Source organism: Ursus maritimus, unplaced genomic scaffold (assembly GCF_017311325.1).
Source record: "Ursus maritimus isolate PB19 unplaced genomic scaffold, ASM1731132v1 scaffold_4, whole genome shotgun sequence".
Taxonomy (NCBI): domain Eukaryota; kingdom Metazoa; phylum Chordata; class Mammalia; order Carnivora; family Ursidae; genus Ursus; species Ursus maritimus.
In genome coordinates, this window is record NW_024426552.1 from 46670936 (window position 1) to 46687142 (window position 16207).

The window sequence follows — 16207 nt, forward strand, 5'->3', positions numbered from 1 at the left end:
TGGATCTGGATGGGAGATGTTGCAGAAGAGGTTCAAGAGCTAGATGGCCTGACCAGATGATTTTTTTTTTTTGAAGATTATTTATTTGGGGGGGGGACAGAGGGAGAGAGGAGAGAGAATCTTAAGTAGACACTGTGCTGAGCACGAGCCCCACAGGGCTTGATCCCATCACCCTGAGATTATGACCTGAGCCTAAACCAGGAGTCGGTCTCTTAACCGATTGCACCACCCAGGGGCCCCTGACCAGATGATTCTGAAGGCTAGCTTTGAACAACATTCCATCTGCTTATTCCCTCGGACCTTTGTTGAGACCTACTATTATAAAGCATGACGCTAAGATCCACATGCAATGGAAGATGATCAGGGCATCATGAAAACTTCAAAAATGAGCTCACAGCAGAGTGAGGCAGGGTAGGTATACAAATGGACAGGCCTAAGGAAGTTGGGATGAAAAGCATGGGGTCCTGAGTGTGGCTGGGTACAGCACTCTGCAGCCTGAACTGCTGAAATGGACAGACCACATTTTAAATCTCAGGGGTAGGATTTAAAGCAGGACATCCTATGTAAGTCCAGGAAAACAAAGTAGTCCAGATTTAAAACTCATGGCAGGAGCATGACTCATATATTCTTAGAGATACGTTGTATGAGAGACTCTAAGATTTCTTTTACCAGGCAGCGAGGACCTGGTGGGGATTCTTCAGCTGGTGAATAAAGTTGAGCAGTGATGAAGGAGGCTAGACTTACCAGCAGTGGAAGAATTAGAGGGAAATTGGAGGGAGGAATCTCGATTATTGCTGTAGTCCAGAAATGAGAGAACAAAGGAATGAATCATGGAAGAAATGAAAAGAAAATAGATCAAAATTATATCTCTACAAAAGAGATACGACTTGAAGGAAATTAAAGTAACGGAAAGGAGCTCTTTGGGTGGTATAGAAGATGTTAGCTTTATTGGAGTTCGATGTACTAACCACCATTGTTTGGCCTCTCTAATGGAGAGGATTCCATCAACTAAAAACACAGTCTTAGAAACTCTGGGAATGAGTCAAGGTCAGATGTCAACGCTGGAAGTCATATACATCCTTGTCACTCCCACTGCTCTTGGGACAACAGCAACATCAGCGCTTCTTGTGACCCCTTAGAAATACAGAATCTCAGGCTCTTTCTCAGGCCTATGGAGCCAGAATCTGCATTGTAACAAGGTCTTTTATGTGATTTGTGTGCACAGAGTTTGAGAACCACTGTTCTACTTGGAAGTGATGGTTAAAGACAACACAGATGAGGGGCGCCTGGGTGGCACAGCGGTTAAGCGTCTGCCTTCGGCTCAGGGCGTGATCCTGGCGTTGTGGGATCGAGCCCCACATCAGGCTCCTCTGCTATGAGCCTGCTTCTTCCTCTCCCACTCCCCCTGCTTGTGTTCCCTCTCTCGCTAGCTGTCTCTATCTCTGTCAAATAAATAAATAAAATCTTTAAAAAAAAAAAAAAAAAGACAACACAGATGAGATAAGGGGGAAACAAAGATGAGAGATCCAAGGATAAAACTCGATTCCATTTTGGGGAGGTACGACAACAAATTAGCAGAAGAGAGGAGAAAAAGACTAAGAGAAAACTCTACATAAAAATGTCAAAAAGGGGCACCTGTTTGGCTCAGTCAGTTAAGCATCTGACTCTTGATTTCAGCTCAGGTCTTAATCTCAGGGTCATGAGTTCGAGCCCCGCACTAGGCTCCACGCTGGGCATGGAGCCTACTTATAAAATAAATAAATATAAATATATATCAAAAAAGGAAGCTGGCCCACCAATTCCACAGAGAGGTTAAAAAGGGTAAGAACTGAGAAAATTCTTTTGGATTTAGCAATTAATTGATCATTGGTGACCACAAAGAGATATTTCAGTGGAATGGCAGAAAGGGAAGGGAAGCCACTGAAAGGGCATAAAGACTATGGGGAGGGGGTATGGAAACCGGGAATAAGAGCAGACCACTCTGAGAAGTTCTGGAATTAAGAGATTGAAAAAATCACTTGGAAGAGAGAACAGGATCAACAGAAGGTGTTGTTCTGGAGTAGGGAAATCTTGAACATGTTTGCAAGCAGGAGGCAGGGCCCCAATGGCAGTAAGCATGAAATGTGAGAGTGCAGGCTTACAGAGCATGGATGGGACAGGATGACGAGCACTGCCTGAGGTCAGAAATGGATTCCTCGGAAAGAAGAGAAGAAAGAGAAATCTGGGGTGAAGAAAGAGTGAGCTGATGGTGGATAATCTGAATTTCCTCGGCGTTGCAGAAGCCAGGATGGACTGGGGTAGGAAAGGAGCCAGGGACAGTAGCCCGGATGCTATTCCCAGGAATCAGGGTAAGGTGAAGAGTGTCTGAATTGGAATCATTGGCGTGGATGTGGAGAAATAGAAGACATTGATGTGAGTTCTTCCCAAAGCCAGCACCCAGAAAACCTGGGGGCTCATTAGCTGTAGGAGAAGAAAAATTAAAAATGAATCAAGTTTCAAGTTAGGATGAATGGAAGAATTAAGGTACTTTGGAAAGTGTAAGAAATGGAGCTGATTATCAAGAGGAAAAATAGGTGTTTGATTTTGTCATGCTAAGTTTGAAGTAATGGCGAGACATCATTGTGAAAATGCTGGTGTTTTACTCTTTATTTATTCAACGTAAATATTTACTGAAGGCCTACTATGTGCCAGATGCTGACCCAGGGACTGGGAAGATTAAACTGGTTAAAATACACATGGCCCCTGTCCTCACACAGCTTAAAATTTACATGGAAAGACAAATGGAAAACAAGGCATTGGGTTCGATCAAGTGAAAATGCACAGACATCAAAAATATTCACTTCTTAAAAACTAGGGGGGAAGAAATAGAAAGGCAAGGGCCTGTTCTGGACTGGCTGAGAAGGGGGGGCCTCATTCTACATTAACAGTAAATAAGTACAATGTGAAAGTGCTAGAAAATGTGAAAATGATTTCTAAACAAATCATAAAGCTTTAATAAGTTGGCAAAGGAGTGAGAACTAAAGCAATCTTGAACACTTTAACAAGCTGGAAACATGGGAAGGAAAAAATAAGCTATTAATGAGGAAATAAATTTTGGTTAAAAACATGTTTTACTCTTCATTTGGGCCAATTTGGAAAGTTTTCTTTGGACCTTAGATGTATTAAGGACAAATGTGTACGTTCTTCCATTCAAAGCCTATTAAGAATAAAAACTGTAAATTAAGCACATCTATTTTCCAGTGTGAATTCAGAAAAGGATTTAAGAACATGGATACCCATATGGACCCTGTGCAAACAGAAATAGAGCCACGTGTCATGAAGAATAAAATGATACTCCATTAATACTTCCAAATTTAAAACAAAATGAAACAGGGATTTTCTCTCTGGAAACTTACTACACAGAACTTGGATACAGAAAGTCCAAAATCAAAGTATAAAGAAAAAAATTTCCAACAAATTATTTTGCATTGCATAGGATAAATGGGGCTGTACAAATCAATAAGAAGTGATTTTTTTTTTTTAAGAATCAGAGACTTTACACAGGGTGCCAATATTAGAATTTGATGGATTAGATTCCAACGATTTTTTAAGAAGGTACTCTTGAAGGAAAAATTCAGCATATTAATCTTCCAGTCTTCAAGAAGTAATCATTCCCTATAGGTACTACTCCTTATTGTAACCTACTGGCTTAGTTGAAATTCTAAACAAAACAAAACAAAACAACCCACCATCATGTAGGGGTAGATTTCTCCAAGTCTGCTTCTAATTACATTGATTTAGAATCCTGGTGGATTTATTTGGGGGTTTATAATGTGCACAGTAGTTCCAGAGCTTTTAAACAAGGACTACTACTTTTTCTCAGATTCCACCAAGACTTTAAATGTCAGCTCTTTATTAACAGTACTAACTAGGAATACAGGAGACATGTGTAAATGAAATCCACAAGAACTCCAAGTGCTTTTTTCCAGGCATCACCACTGAATTCTTCCCTTTTAGTCATGTCCTAAGAGTCCCCTATTTCTGTCAAGGATACCTTGCTTGTCCCACTCATTCAGGTTTGAAAGTTTACAAGCATCTCGATATGCTATTGTTGAATCTTTTAAAAAAACTTTGTTCTAAGTAGAATTACTGATTTTGCCTAGTGTGATCTGATGGGCATGACTCCATCTATTTGATGAGAAGAGCAAAGCCAGGGTGTGTGAGCAAGGAGGTGAGGGAGAGGCGCACACATGGTTTGAGTAGCTTGGGTCTTCTCCTCAATTGCCTTGTTAATGTTCTAGCTTTACCAGGTCATCTGCTCCTCTCCTCCCTATTACCTCCTTATGCTATCAAACTATGGCAACATCTATCAGTTAGAATCAGCATCAGATAAAGGCTTTCATGAAGGGGTAAGACCAAGGGAAATCGAAGGAAAAGTTTGAGGACAGGGGAAGAAATCATATCCAAAGCTTTCTCTATGAATTTGCAGGTCACCAAACTTCATGAATTTATCAAGCAAGTTAAGTAACTATTAAGATCAGCTGCATTTTGCTACAAGAGCAACAAATTTCCTTTCTTCCTTCCCACCCCCCTTTGGTCTTTTTTAATTAAAGACTAAAGAAAATGAAAAGGAGTAAGAAAGCAATCCATAAGTGTTAATTTTCTTAGCACTAAGTAAAGCTGGAATTATCACAAGAAAGCATGTTCTTCTAAGAGTCCATTTTCCAAACAAAATGAGTTATGGACTTAGTGATGAGTGATAAAGGAACATTTCAGATTCTTTGAAACATCTCAAGCTTATTTTTCAAAAAAAAAAAAATTGGTTTTGGCAATACCGTCTACATGGCTTTTTCCAATAATTTCTTCCTGCAGAACTATGAACATGTGAAGGAAAAATCTATTATTTTTCTTAGTCTAGATTTCCTAATCAAAGTCATATGAAAGGTACTCTTGAGAACTTACATTTTTAAAGGTCCTTCTTTCTTTTCAATTTCGACAAATAAAAATAAAACACCACGCAAGAGAGATCAAGACAAAAAGCCTATGAAAAAGTGCTCCGTATTGTTAGGACAAGAGAAGTGTGTATTAAAACTCTCACAAGACGCTGCTATGCCAGAACGGCAAAAATGCAAAATGCTCGTGGCATGAAATGCTGCTGAGGATGTGGAGCAATTTGAACTCTCATATCGCCTATGCGAGTGTAAGTGGAAAAGTCAGGCTAAATAAATAAACAAACAAACAAACAAATAAATAAATAAACATTTCCCCTGTGACCCAGCAATTCCACTCCTAGGTATTTATCTAAGAGACATTAAAAGATACTCCATAAAGTCTTCTACAAAAAAATTTATAAAGTCTAATTTCATAATAACCCAAAACAAGACACAATTGGGTGTCTACCAACAAGAGAGTAGATAATAAATGCTGGAATAGCCACATAACAGAATACAACTCAAGAATTAAAAAAAAAGGAATGAACTATTAATACCTGCAATGCATTCAGTGAAACTCAAAATATGCTGAATGCAAACAGACAGACACAAGAACAACATAGTATATGATTCAATTTATGTGTAATTATAGGTGAGGCATAATTAGGCAACCTAATCTACAGTGATGGAAATCCCCTCAGTGGCTGCTTCTTGAGGAAGCTTCTGGCTGGAAGGATGACAATGTTCTCTTTCCCGAGGGAGCAGAGGATACATGATCACGTGCATTTTCGTAACTGATCAAGCTGTGCATTGTCCTGGACTTAAATTATACCTCAACAGCACATTTTTTATTAGAAAGGAAATCAAACTTCCACAATTTAAAAATCACCTTGAGTCTTTTTAAAATTAAAAAAAAATTAATGAAATGCCTTTGTTGAAGCCCGAGAATTTGGAATGCATGTCAGATGCAAAGTTCTGAATTTTAAAGAGAACATAGTAGATATTTATGATAAACAACCATTTTATTTCCCAGCTTCAGCATGTTGTACACTGCCCAGCACATAGACCATGCCGAATATATGTGCTGGGTGGATGAATGGCCACGCTTTAAAAATATACTTAGATTTTCTTATTTTGTCCTGCTAAGGAAGATAGGAGCTTCACCTCCAAACCTGTGCTTTTCCTCTGTCTACATCTCGCCCCCTAACTCTCCAGTTTTCTAAACCAGTGATTCTCAAACGTAAGTAGGCATCAGAATCTTCCAGAGGGCTTGTTAAAACAGATTCCTGGGCCCACCTTCAGAGCTTTGGATTCGGTAGATCTGGAGGGGGCCTTGAGAAGTGAACCCAGCTGATCTTGATGCTGCTTGGCTTGGGGCCACCCTTTGAGAACTACTGCTTCTAGCACTTCTTCAACTGTCAAACCAAAGTTCCATCCCTTTCCAACCAAAGGTCAGCATTTCCCACTTTTAACCATCTTTCCTAACTGCCTTGGGCCTCTTCCTCTGAGCTTTTATTACTGTTCTCACTGATGCTCCCCACTTGCTATTTGGCTCATTCTCCCTTGTACTTTGTTCTTTGGGAAGAAAAAAATGCTTGCATGTGTTTTCTACTCAGGTAGATGATAATTCTCTCAAGGGTAGGGACCCTCAGTATCTTCCTTCCTCTCACACCCAGAACAGGCTGTATAGCTAATGGGTGATCGATACGTGCTGATGCCCCTGATATTTATTCATTCTTCCAGAGCATGCACAGATACTACTAAAAGCAAGAGTGAATTTTCAGGTAAAAACAAAAAAAAAATCCTTTGTAAGGATGAATTACCTGTCATTGGGACAGTGACTCGGCAATGTCCAGTCATGGTGCGGGTTAATGAGGAAACCCCAGGAGAGGAATACAGAGCTTGGTGTCAGAGTGCCAACCACCAGCTGGAGAGGTTTGCGAGAACGTGCTTTACCTACGGAGGTAACGTGCAGGTTAATTCCGGTAACACAGTATATTTTTATGATTGGGGTAGAATGCATGAAAATGACTTGGGAAGATGATAAAGAGCATGAAAGCATCAAGCTCCTTTTCTTCTCACGGAGTGCACAAATATTACCAATTTTTTTGCCCATGAATTTAAGCACAAACCAAACAAAATATCATTTTGAGATTTATGTGTATATGTATGTATATGTATATATGCATGCATATATGGGTAATATGCATGTAAACTATCTGCAATTATACCTAGGCTTTGTTTTCTTATGGGTTACGGATGAATATGAAAGTCGTGGCTATTAGCAGTGAAATAAATAATGCAACTGCATTCGCTCACTTCATTTCTTTTACAGATACAATAAAAGCAGGTTGGTTTTTCCCTCTTCTCCCAAGACTATGAATTAGTGTGAAATGTAGGTTATATTCTTTTTTAAAACCAATTTAGAAGTATAAAATCCCTTGTCATACTATTACAATAGGCCTTTTTTTTAAAATACTGATTGCCTAAATGGAAAATGTATACACATTTTTTACACATTCTTAATAATGCTGGCAGAATTTGGATGACACAGGAGTACAGTTGTTCTGATGGGATGAATTGGATTTGGGCAACGCCAAGTGATGGTGATAAACCACTTTAGATTCTTTTCCAGCATATGGGGGGGAAGGTATTTGCATTTTCAAAAATATTTGAAACTTCAGGAATGGGGGACAATAAAAAAGAGCAATGAAGATCCTTTGCCATGGCTCATTAAAAGATCTGTAAGTAACATAAAAATACAATAAGATAGCTAATAAAACTATGCAGAACGTAAAACATTCTTTTTATTTCCATTGGATACCCTCTTTAATTTTATGAGACCACGCCTGTTATATTTGCTATTGGAAGAACTTACCTTATTTTGATCAAATGCAGTAGGAACTAATAGGTAGGAAGGTACCTCTTATATAAGCTTAGTTAAAGTTATCTGAACCAAATGCCCTTTAAAATTGTCCCATCCTTACTGCTTCTGCTAGATTTAAGTTCCGTGAGTTGTTATTCTGGTGAAAAAACTTCTCAGTCCAGAACATATATAGCCTAGTGGTGGCCAATTGTTTCATGGTAACATAGCTGAATTTTTTAAAAGATATTTGAAATAATTGTCAAGGATAGCTGTTTATTTGTTTGCAAACATGCTTTTTTCCTTCTCCATAAAGTTTTCCACCTCCACCTGTAATACTGCCTTGTGTGATTGTGATTCCCAGAGCCCAAGTCTGACTCCCAAAGAGGGTAGATTAGAACCTAGTGAGGGTAAGGGGTTTATGTAGTTTGAAAAAGGCCTGAAGGGATTCTGATATTCCTCCTGCCACCCCTGAGTTGGTTTTCACTAATGTAATACAACTATCTCATTTTACAAATGAAAAATAAGGCCCAGAGAAGTTTCAAGGGTATCCAAGGTCACACCAAGAGCAAGATCAAGATTCAAATTTCCGTCTTCTGAATGTAATCTAGTTCTTGGGTTTTTTTTTGTTTTCTACACTACATCATCGGCATAGCTCACACTGTATGAAGATTATGCCATTCAGACACAAAAGATAACTTTTCCTTTCTCCAGGGGAACCTAAGGCCTACATGACCATAAAATAATTATTTCACTAAGTTTGGATATAAAAATGATTAAAATTTATGTGGCAGATGCAAATATAAAATGAATCGAAGTTAATGCATTAGTCATTGTATCATTCTCAAATGCAGACTACAAAAAAATTACATCCGTTGCCTGAAAGGAAAGGTGGGGTATTATATCCTGAGCAAGATGAAACAATTTCCTGAGCTGGTCGTCACAAAGGGAAAAATAATTTCCAGACCAGTGTCCTACAAGTTCCCAAATGAAGTTATAAAGTGTGACTAAGGTGTAATCACTCTTTTGACACCCCTTACACATTTTTGTATGTTTGTATTGAGAAATACTTTGATGAACATGAAGCCAGAATCCCATGGATCCATACTAATACTTCTTGACTTTTTTAAATATTTTGAAATAAAGTCTTGAAATGACAACTATCATTATAAGTTATAAGGAGTCACTGAAATATCCCTCATGCTTTGGGAGGATTTAGGAGTCCAGGAAAAGGAATTTGTATTTTTCAAAATGTTTGACTGTTTACTGCTTCTTTAAAAAGAAGTGAAAACCAACAGAAGGAGGGGAGGGGACTGTGGCAACAAATTTCTGGTAACAGGCGTGGCTGATGCAGCGGGAAGATATGACATACACAGCTGCAAAGGGCCGGTGTGAGGATCTGTACGCTCCCCCAGCCCATTTCATCCCTCTAGAAACATAGAACAAACAAAAGAGATCCTTTTTGCTTGACATCTAGTGTACTATAAAAGATAAACATGATTAGGAAATATTAAAAGCAGTTCGCATTAGATGAAAAAGAAAAGAAGGGGCGCCTGGGTGGCACAGCGGTTAAGCGTCTGCCTTCGGCTAAGGCATGATCCCGGCGTTATGGGATCGAGTCCCACATCACGCTCCTCCGCTATGAGCCTGCTTCTTCCTCTCCCACTCCCCCTGCTTGTGTTCCCTCTCTCGCTGGCTGTCTCTATCTGTTGAATAAATAAATAAAATCTTAAAAAAAAAAAAAAAGAAAAGAAAAGCATTTTTATCAACTATGTACAGTTAGGGAGATGTGACATCGGACGGTAAAGGCATATTCCCAGCTCTTTTAGGTTCTGACAGCAGTGGCCTGCCTTTTTGATCTGAGAAGAAATTTTAGTAGTGAAATTGGGACAATGTACGGTTTTCATCTTTCTTTAGCCTGTGGAAAATGTTTCTACTTATACGTTCATAGGTTATTTACTTTCCTGTTTCCAGTCTCCCTCTCCCCGGGAGTCTCGGCGTTGTGTTGCTCTTCGGGGAAAGCAGTCCTTGCTCTCATGTTGGACTCAATAGAAGAGGGTCCCAAAGGGAGACAGGAGGAGTAAAGTAGAACCCAAGTTCCAACCCATTTACCATGCACACGAAGGAGCGATGCTTTTGAAATGTAAACAGTCTCCTTCAACAAAGGTTAGACATCAGATTTTGCCCTTGAAGTCTGGAAAGCTCCAGAGCGGGCCTGAGTTGACACACTGCAAAGTAGATTCAGGCTAACAGGAGCTAACTCTAAGCCAGCACTTGCTGTGGGCCAGGCCCTGTCCTGCAAGGCCACACCATGAACTCATGTAAGCCCCACAAGGACTCTGGAATGCAGAAGAAAGGAGGCACCAAGAAGGTCAGTGATTTGCCTAAATTCCCTATAGCTTTGTCTGCGGTGCTGGGATCAGATCCCGACTGACTGTAACACCCGCAAGCAGGGAGCAGGGTATCTGCTGCCATGGGGCTGCTGTCTCACATATTCTAGTCCGCATTCCAAAGGCCTCCCCACTTGGTCTCCACAGGCAGACACAAAAAGGCATGGTTTACAGTGAACAGAACCTGAAAAATGAGCAGAATATACCTGAGCATGACTTCTTTTGACTGGGAGGAGGGGCAGGCCGCACAACAATCAGGTATTTAGGCTCTGCATCTGGAAAAGATCACAGTATTTATCAGTCAAATTCTCTGCGAGGGAGCAACATCCGCGACCGACCGCAAACGCACGTCCTGACTCAGTGTTCCCAGGGCCTTAGTCATTGTAACCACAGCACCAGCGGAGGAGACGACCCAGGAATGTGGAAAGTTAATACTTCCTGAGACGGTTCAGTCCATTAAGTTCTTAAAATGAAAATTAAATCCAGATTTTCAAAACCAATCTTGCTAGGCACAGATTTTGTGCCACATTTTCATCAATCCTTCCCAAAGGGATTTTTTAAAAATCCAATCATATCCACTTCGTTATCCTACTCTTCACAGGACTCAGCCTGATGCTTCAGAATCCAAGAAGGAAAGTCATAGTTGCATAAGACACATGAGACACAGCAGGATCTCACCTGCTGTATGATCTGAAATGGCTCACTTCTGTAGTAATATGAATATTCATAATGTTCTATTTATTTTTATCCTATTTGCATAATTTCTCAGCCTGTTAGCATATTCAATCATTTTTGTGAGCAATGTTTAAACAAAGTCACAATTTCAGGTTGGTATACTTTTCATCTACAATGGAAAATAAATAAAAAGAGAATCCCTTTTAAAAATATTTAGGCTTTAGGGGAGACTGGGTGGTGCCGTTGGTTAAGTGTCCAACTCCTGGTTTTGGCTCAGGTCGTGATCTCAGGATGGTGAGATCGAGCCCTGCAGCTCTGCCCTCAGCACGGAGTTGGCCTGATACTCTCTCTCCCTCACCCTCTCCCTGCCCCTCCTGCTTGTGTGCTCGCTCTCTCTGTAAAAATAAATTAGTAAAATCTTTAAAAAAATATTTAGGTTTTAAATAAAATGTTTAAACAATCAGTACGCAGTAAATCAGGAGCTAATAATTTATCAAATCTTTCTTTTTTTTGAATTGCTGTTTCCAAGATGGTTGATTTAAATATACATAAATAAGTGAAATATACATTGGGTGTACTAAATAGCATTTCATACGCATGTCTACTGAACTGACTGATGACTATTATCTACAGTAGCTCTGCGGTGACCTTGGCTCCTGAAATTCATTCTACACCCAGTTTTGTCTGGATGCTGCAGTCAACAAGAGTTCACCCCTGCTCACTCAGAGCTCACGTCTGTTTTCATTCTGGGTTTAAGGGTGTCCCCTCTGAGTTTGGAACAGATGCCTTCTCTGCCCAAGGCTTTACAGGGCTGACCTCATTCTCAGCTACAGACAACCTGGCCATTCAGGCACTTCGAATGACTTGAGCCTTTGTCTTTTTCTGGACACCCCACACAGCCTTATTTGCTGTAACCTGCTACAGTAATTATACCACATAAAGGAAACCAGGTAACCTCTCGAACCGACCTCAGAGCTTTGCCCGCTTACTGGTAATTGCCTCATGACCACAACACAGATAAAAGAAGATTCGTTATGTTTCAGAGTCTCATGTTTGAAGGCATATCTTGCTTAGTGGAGCTTATACAGGAATGCTTAACCTAAATCAAGGTCCCTAATAGGAATATAATACATTTCCTGATTTTATTTGGGATATAAAGCAATATAAGTATTAAGAAAGTACCACATATATGTGTAGGGTGCTTATTAAACACTTTACATTTGTGACTTATTTACTCCTCACAGCAATCCTATTTGACACACACTATTATCACCACAATTTGTAGAGGACGTCACAGAGGCAGGGTCAGCTTCATGGGCAGGCAACATGCACCGTCACACAGGGCCCCATGCTCAGAAGGGTCTCGTGCTTGAATTAATGCCCTGCTGTCAGCATCTTGAAATTCTTAATAGTTTTATCTTTGCCTCTGGGTTTTTAAGGGCAGTCTGAAGGGACCATAAAGCCTGTGTGCGAGCAGAGGAGACAGGAACAACAGGCAGGCCTACAGTCTCTTCCACACCCATACAGTGGTTGAGTTGCCCTCTCAGCATAGCGTTCCCAGGGACCCAGGACAGATGGGGGTTCAGCAAGACTCTAAGGCCAAACAAGGCAAGCTTACTGCATCTCTGGCTGAGGAAGAGGGCATGGAGGGGACCTGTGAGGACACACTGTTCAAGCAAACCAAAACTTGCTTCCACGCAGAAGGCAATGGCATTGTAACACAAACGACCAAGCAATCCTGTAGTATCCTCTCCTCCTCATGTTAGTTCTCTGTATTTGCCTACCACTTATGCTGAGAAGGAGCACCTAGAAGGAAAGGGGAAGCTGGAGCAACCCCCAGTTCCCGTGCTTCTCCCTTCTTCCTCACTTGTAAGTAAGCCAAAGGCAAAGTTATAGAATGTACACGTGTCAAGAAGTGAAGGAAAAAGAGCAGCTAGTTTTGTGTATTTCCACTCTTCTGGCAAGAATGAAATACACATGCCTGTATCAGGGACAAAGCACAAATTGTGTGATCTGTGATTCTGCTTAGTTGAAGGCCTATATTTTCATTTTAAACTAGCATTGCACAACGTAAAGATAAATGGCAAAATTCACGTAAATAATTTAAAATTTTAATTTACTAATGACATGAAATAGCAAATAAAATAACATCATCATAAGTTGAGAAGCTGTGGAAGAAAGGAAATATTTTAGTATCTTTAATGACAATTTTCTCCTGCTTTTTGAAACAAGGGCCTTGTATTTATTTTTAACTTGGCCATGCAAACTATATGTTACCTTGAATTTACTTCTAGAAAACAAAGCTAAATCTCTATTTTTCTTAAGTAACACTCACTGTGGCAGAGTCTATTTCCTTCCTTGATGCACATTAATTCAATTCTGCCTCAGTGGTTTAAAAAAAAAAAAAAGGCCTGAAATACTAGAAAAATAACATACGCAGAAGCCAAAGATAGTGCCATGATCCAAGACATATGGTTATATGAGCAATTTAAGAGTAATTTTTGTTATGATCAGTCATTTTGCATAAAACCGAGGCTGTGACAGCCAATTACAAATTGGAGCAGATGTCGGGAACTGGGTGCAGATATGCGGCCTCTCACTACTCATTAGAAACTTCCAACATTCATGTATTTCAGCAGTCTTTGCACTCGATTTGGAACACAAACATGGAAAAATAAAACAACTAAAAAACCAAAATTTCTATTTCAGTTCTGCGCTCTGAAATTCTTTGTGAATTTGTAGCAGCCTGGAAATACATACACTTGTCTCGATCAGCAATTCTGGTAACACATGCCAATGTGTTTTGGCATTTTCTTTAGAAAATGTATGTAATTAAAATGTCAATTTAAGCAAATTTGTGTAGAATGCAGTTACTTTAACCAACTTTCCATTCCTAATCATTAAGCTTATACCATGTTGTAGACTAATTACATCTAACTTGCTTACTATTTCAAATGCCCTGAGGTGAAGGATTGGGACAGCTTCCTGTTTAAGGAAATTTATTATTGAAATCCTTTATAAAGTGCTAGATTTTTCGGTAATGCAAATCATTCTTCCATAATCACTCTGTTTGATAAATCCCAATTCTCACATTTTTATTGGAAGACAGCCACCTTGCAAGCCACACTGCTTTAGAATGAAGTCATAGTGAGGTTTATTTCTGCAGTGCAAATTTCCATGAAATAACATTTAATAAGCCAGGATGATCCCCAGGAAATCATATAAGAGGCTTGAACAAAAATAATAATTTACCCCTGCCATCTTTTTCACAATTTGATTTCATATCAAATGAAATTTCTAGACACAAAAGCATGTCTTCTAGAGCCTGGAATCAGATCCCTGCTCGCTAGTTGCTTATATAAGGTGAGTGCTTAATGTATGTGTATCTGTTTCCTCCCCTGCAAAATGGGAAAAAAATCATAGTTCCTAGCCGCACAGGGATCTTAGTGATGATTAAGCCTTCACAGTACCTATCACACAAAGTGCTAATTTAGTGGTAGCTCATATAACAATAAAGATGAGGACTTCCTGAAGGCAGAAATTTGTGTCTTAAGAGACCCTGAGGACTTATAAAAAGGAAGGAAAATGTTGAAAGCTTTTTTTTTTTTTTAAAGCAATCGCCACAGGCTCCAAAATGCAAAAATTTCACAAAAATAAAATTACAGGGGCGCCTGGGTGGCTCAGTCGTTAAGCATCTGCCTTTGGCCCAGGGCGTGAGCCCAGGGTTCTAGGATCGAGTCCCGCATCGGGCTCCCTGCTCCGGTGGAAGTCTGCTTCTTCCTCTCCCACTCCACCTGCTTATGTTCCCTCTCTCGCTGGCTGTCTCTCTCTCTCAAATAAATAAAATCTTTAAAAATAAATAAATAAAATTAAAAAATAAAATAAAATTACACACCATACAAAGATCCTCTGTCCTGACCAGACTCTAAGTAGGCTCTTATGAGCTCTTTTTAACAAGGCCCTGACTTTTGGGCTTCATTTGTGTTCATCTCTGTGTCGTCCAATGTTACCACGTGTTTTGCTAAAACAGTTTGGCCAGAACGCCCTGCCGTCCATACCTGATCACATACCTCAGCACACGTGAGGCTCCCCTCCTCCACCATCCCCTGACCGCCCCGGCCTGCCTTCAGCAAGAGTCCACAGGTTAGTTTAGCCAGGTTCCCCCGTCCTTACCCTCATGTTTCTTCTCATTTTCCATCCACGCATTCCTGTCCTGCTCCGGGGCTGTAAACTCCCACTTTTCCTTGCATTCGGAGTGAAGCTCGATCTCTCTGCCACACTGCAAGATGCCATCGTAGCAGTCCCTACGCTGATTGCAATAGTCCCCGCCCTTAAATAAAGTCTTTCCAACCGCCTTTAACAGATGCCACTGAATAAATTTTCCTTCGTCATACTCCCATCAATGCAAAAAATCCTAGAAAATTTATTGGTATGCAGAATCTGCCAGCACATAATACAATAATATATTATGGCCAAGTGTAGTTTATTCCAGAAATGTGTCATAAAAAGAAAAAAAAATAAGCCTATTTCAACAGGTACTAAAAGTCATTTGATAAAATTCAACACTAATTTTTAATTGATAAATAAGGATTCCATGGACTCTTTCCTTAAAATAGATCTTAAGTGGTAAAATAGATCTTAAGGCATCTGACCCAACTTTCTGTAACGTAGAGGAAACTACCTACGTTCCTGTTGAGTAGCTCTTCCTGGCTTTATCAGAACTTTCAACTCCCATTTTTCTTTCCCTTTTATTACTTCATTTTTTTAAATGTTATCCTAGGATTCTATTTTGGAACCTGCTTCAGCTTTTCTATCGAGTATCTGAGATCACAGATTAGGAAAACAAACGAGTAATATCACCAATGATGCTATGTGTTCTTTGGGGGACTAAAATGAGGCAGTGGGTTCAAAGCATTCCTGGAATATTTACACAAAAGATCAGCTTACCAGAATTGTTAAGTTAGAAGAAACTTGCTCACCAGGACCCAGATTTAAGTTTCTATGTCCATTCCCTTTTTGAGGTGTCTCCTTGCTTTACTCAGTATGGCTGTCCTCTTCAAGCTTATTTTCACTTGTTCTCAGACAGAAGCAGCCATTTGCAAGTTACTGTGAGTGAATTCATGTGAATACAGTGCCTCTGCTCATGTCTCATTCTATTTCAACTACATAAAGCAAAGCATACATCCTCTACTAAATCATACGGGGCACCGTGCTGGCTTTACTCTGGCAGGAGGGGGGCCAAGCACCCAACGGTTCATATGATGGTGCTTTAAAGAGTTGGGTCAGCGAAGGTGAACATCATCTCAGACATCCTCCAAGGTTCAGAGAAGGGATTCAAGATGAAAATGAATTCAGAGGTGACTCTGAGT

At 39.9% G+C, this 16207-nt stretch overlaps 1 protein-coding gene across 18 annotated transcripts in view; it reads right to left on the minus strand.

Annotated features, from left to right (window-relative positions):
* Positions 1-16207, minus strand: part of LOC103673262 (ABI family member 3 binding protein) — a 231995-nt gene that overhangs the window by 142129 nt on the left and 73659 nt on the right. For all 18 annotated transcript variants that reach the window (XM_040621162.1, XM_008702020.2, XM_008702019.2 and 15 more), the window contains exons 3-4: positions 10370-10438; positions 6734-6866 (exon numbers count right to left, since the gene is read on the minus strand). In XM_040621162.1, the coding sequence (XP_040477096.1) occupies positions 6734-6866; positions 10370-10438 (202 nt within the window). The remainder of the gene's footprint in view (positions 1-6733; positions 6867-10369; positions 10439-16207) is intronic.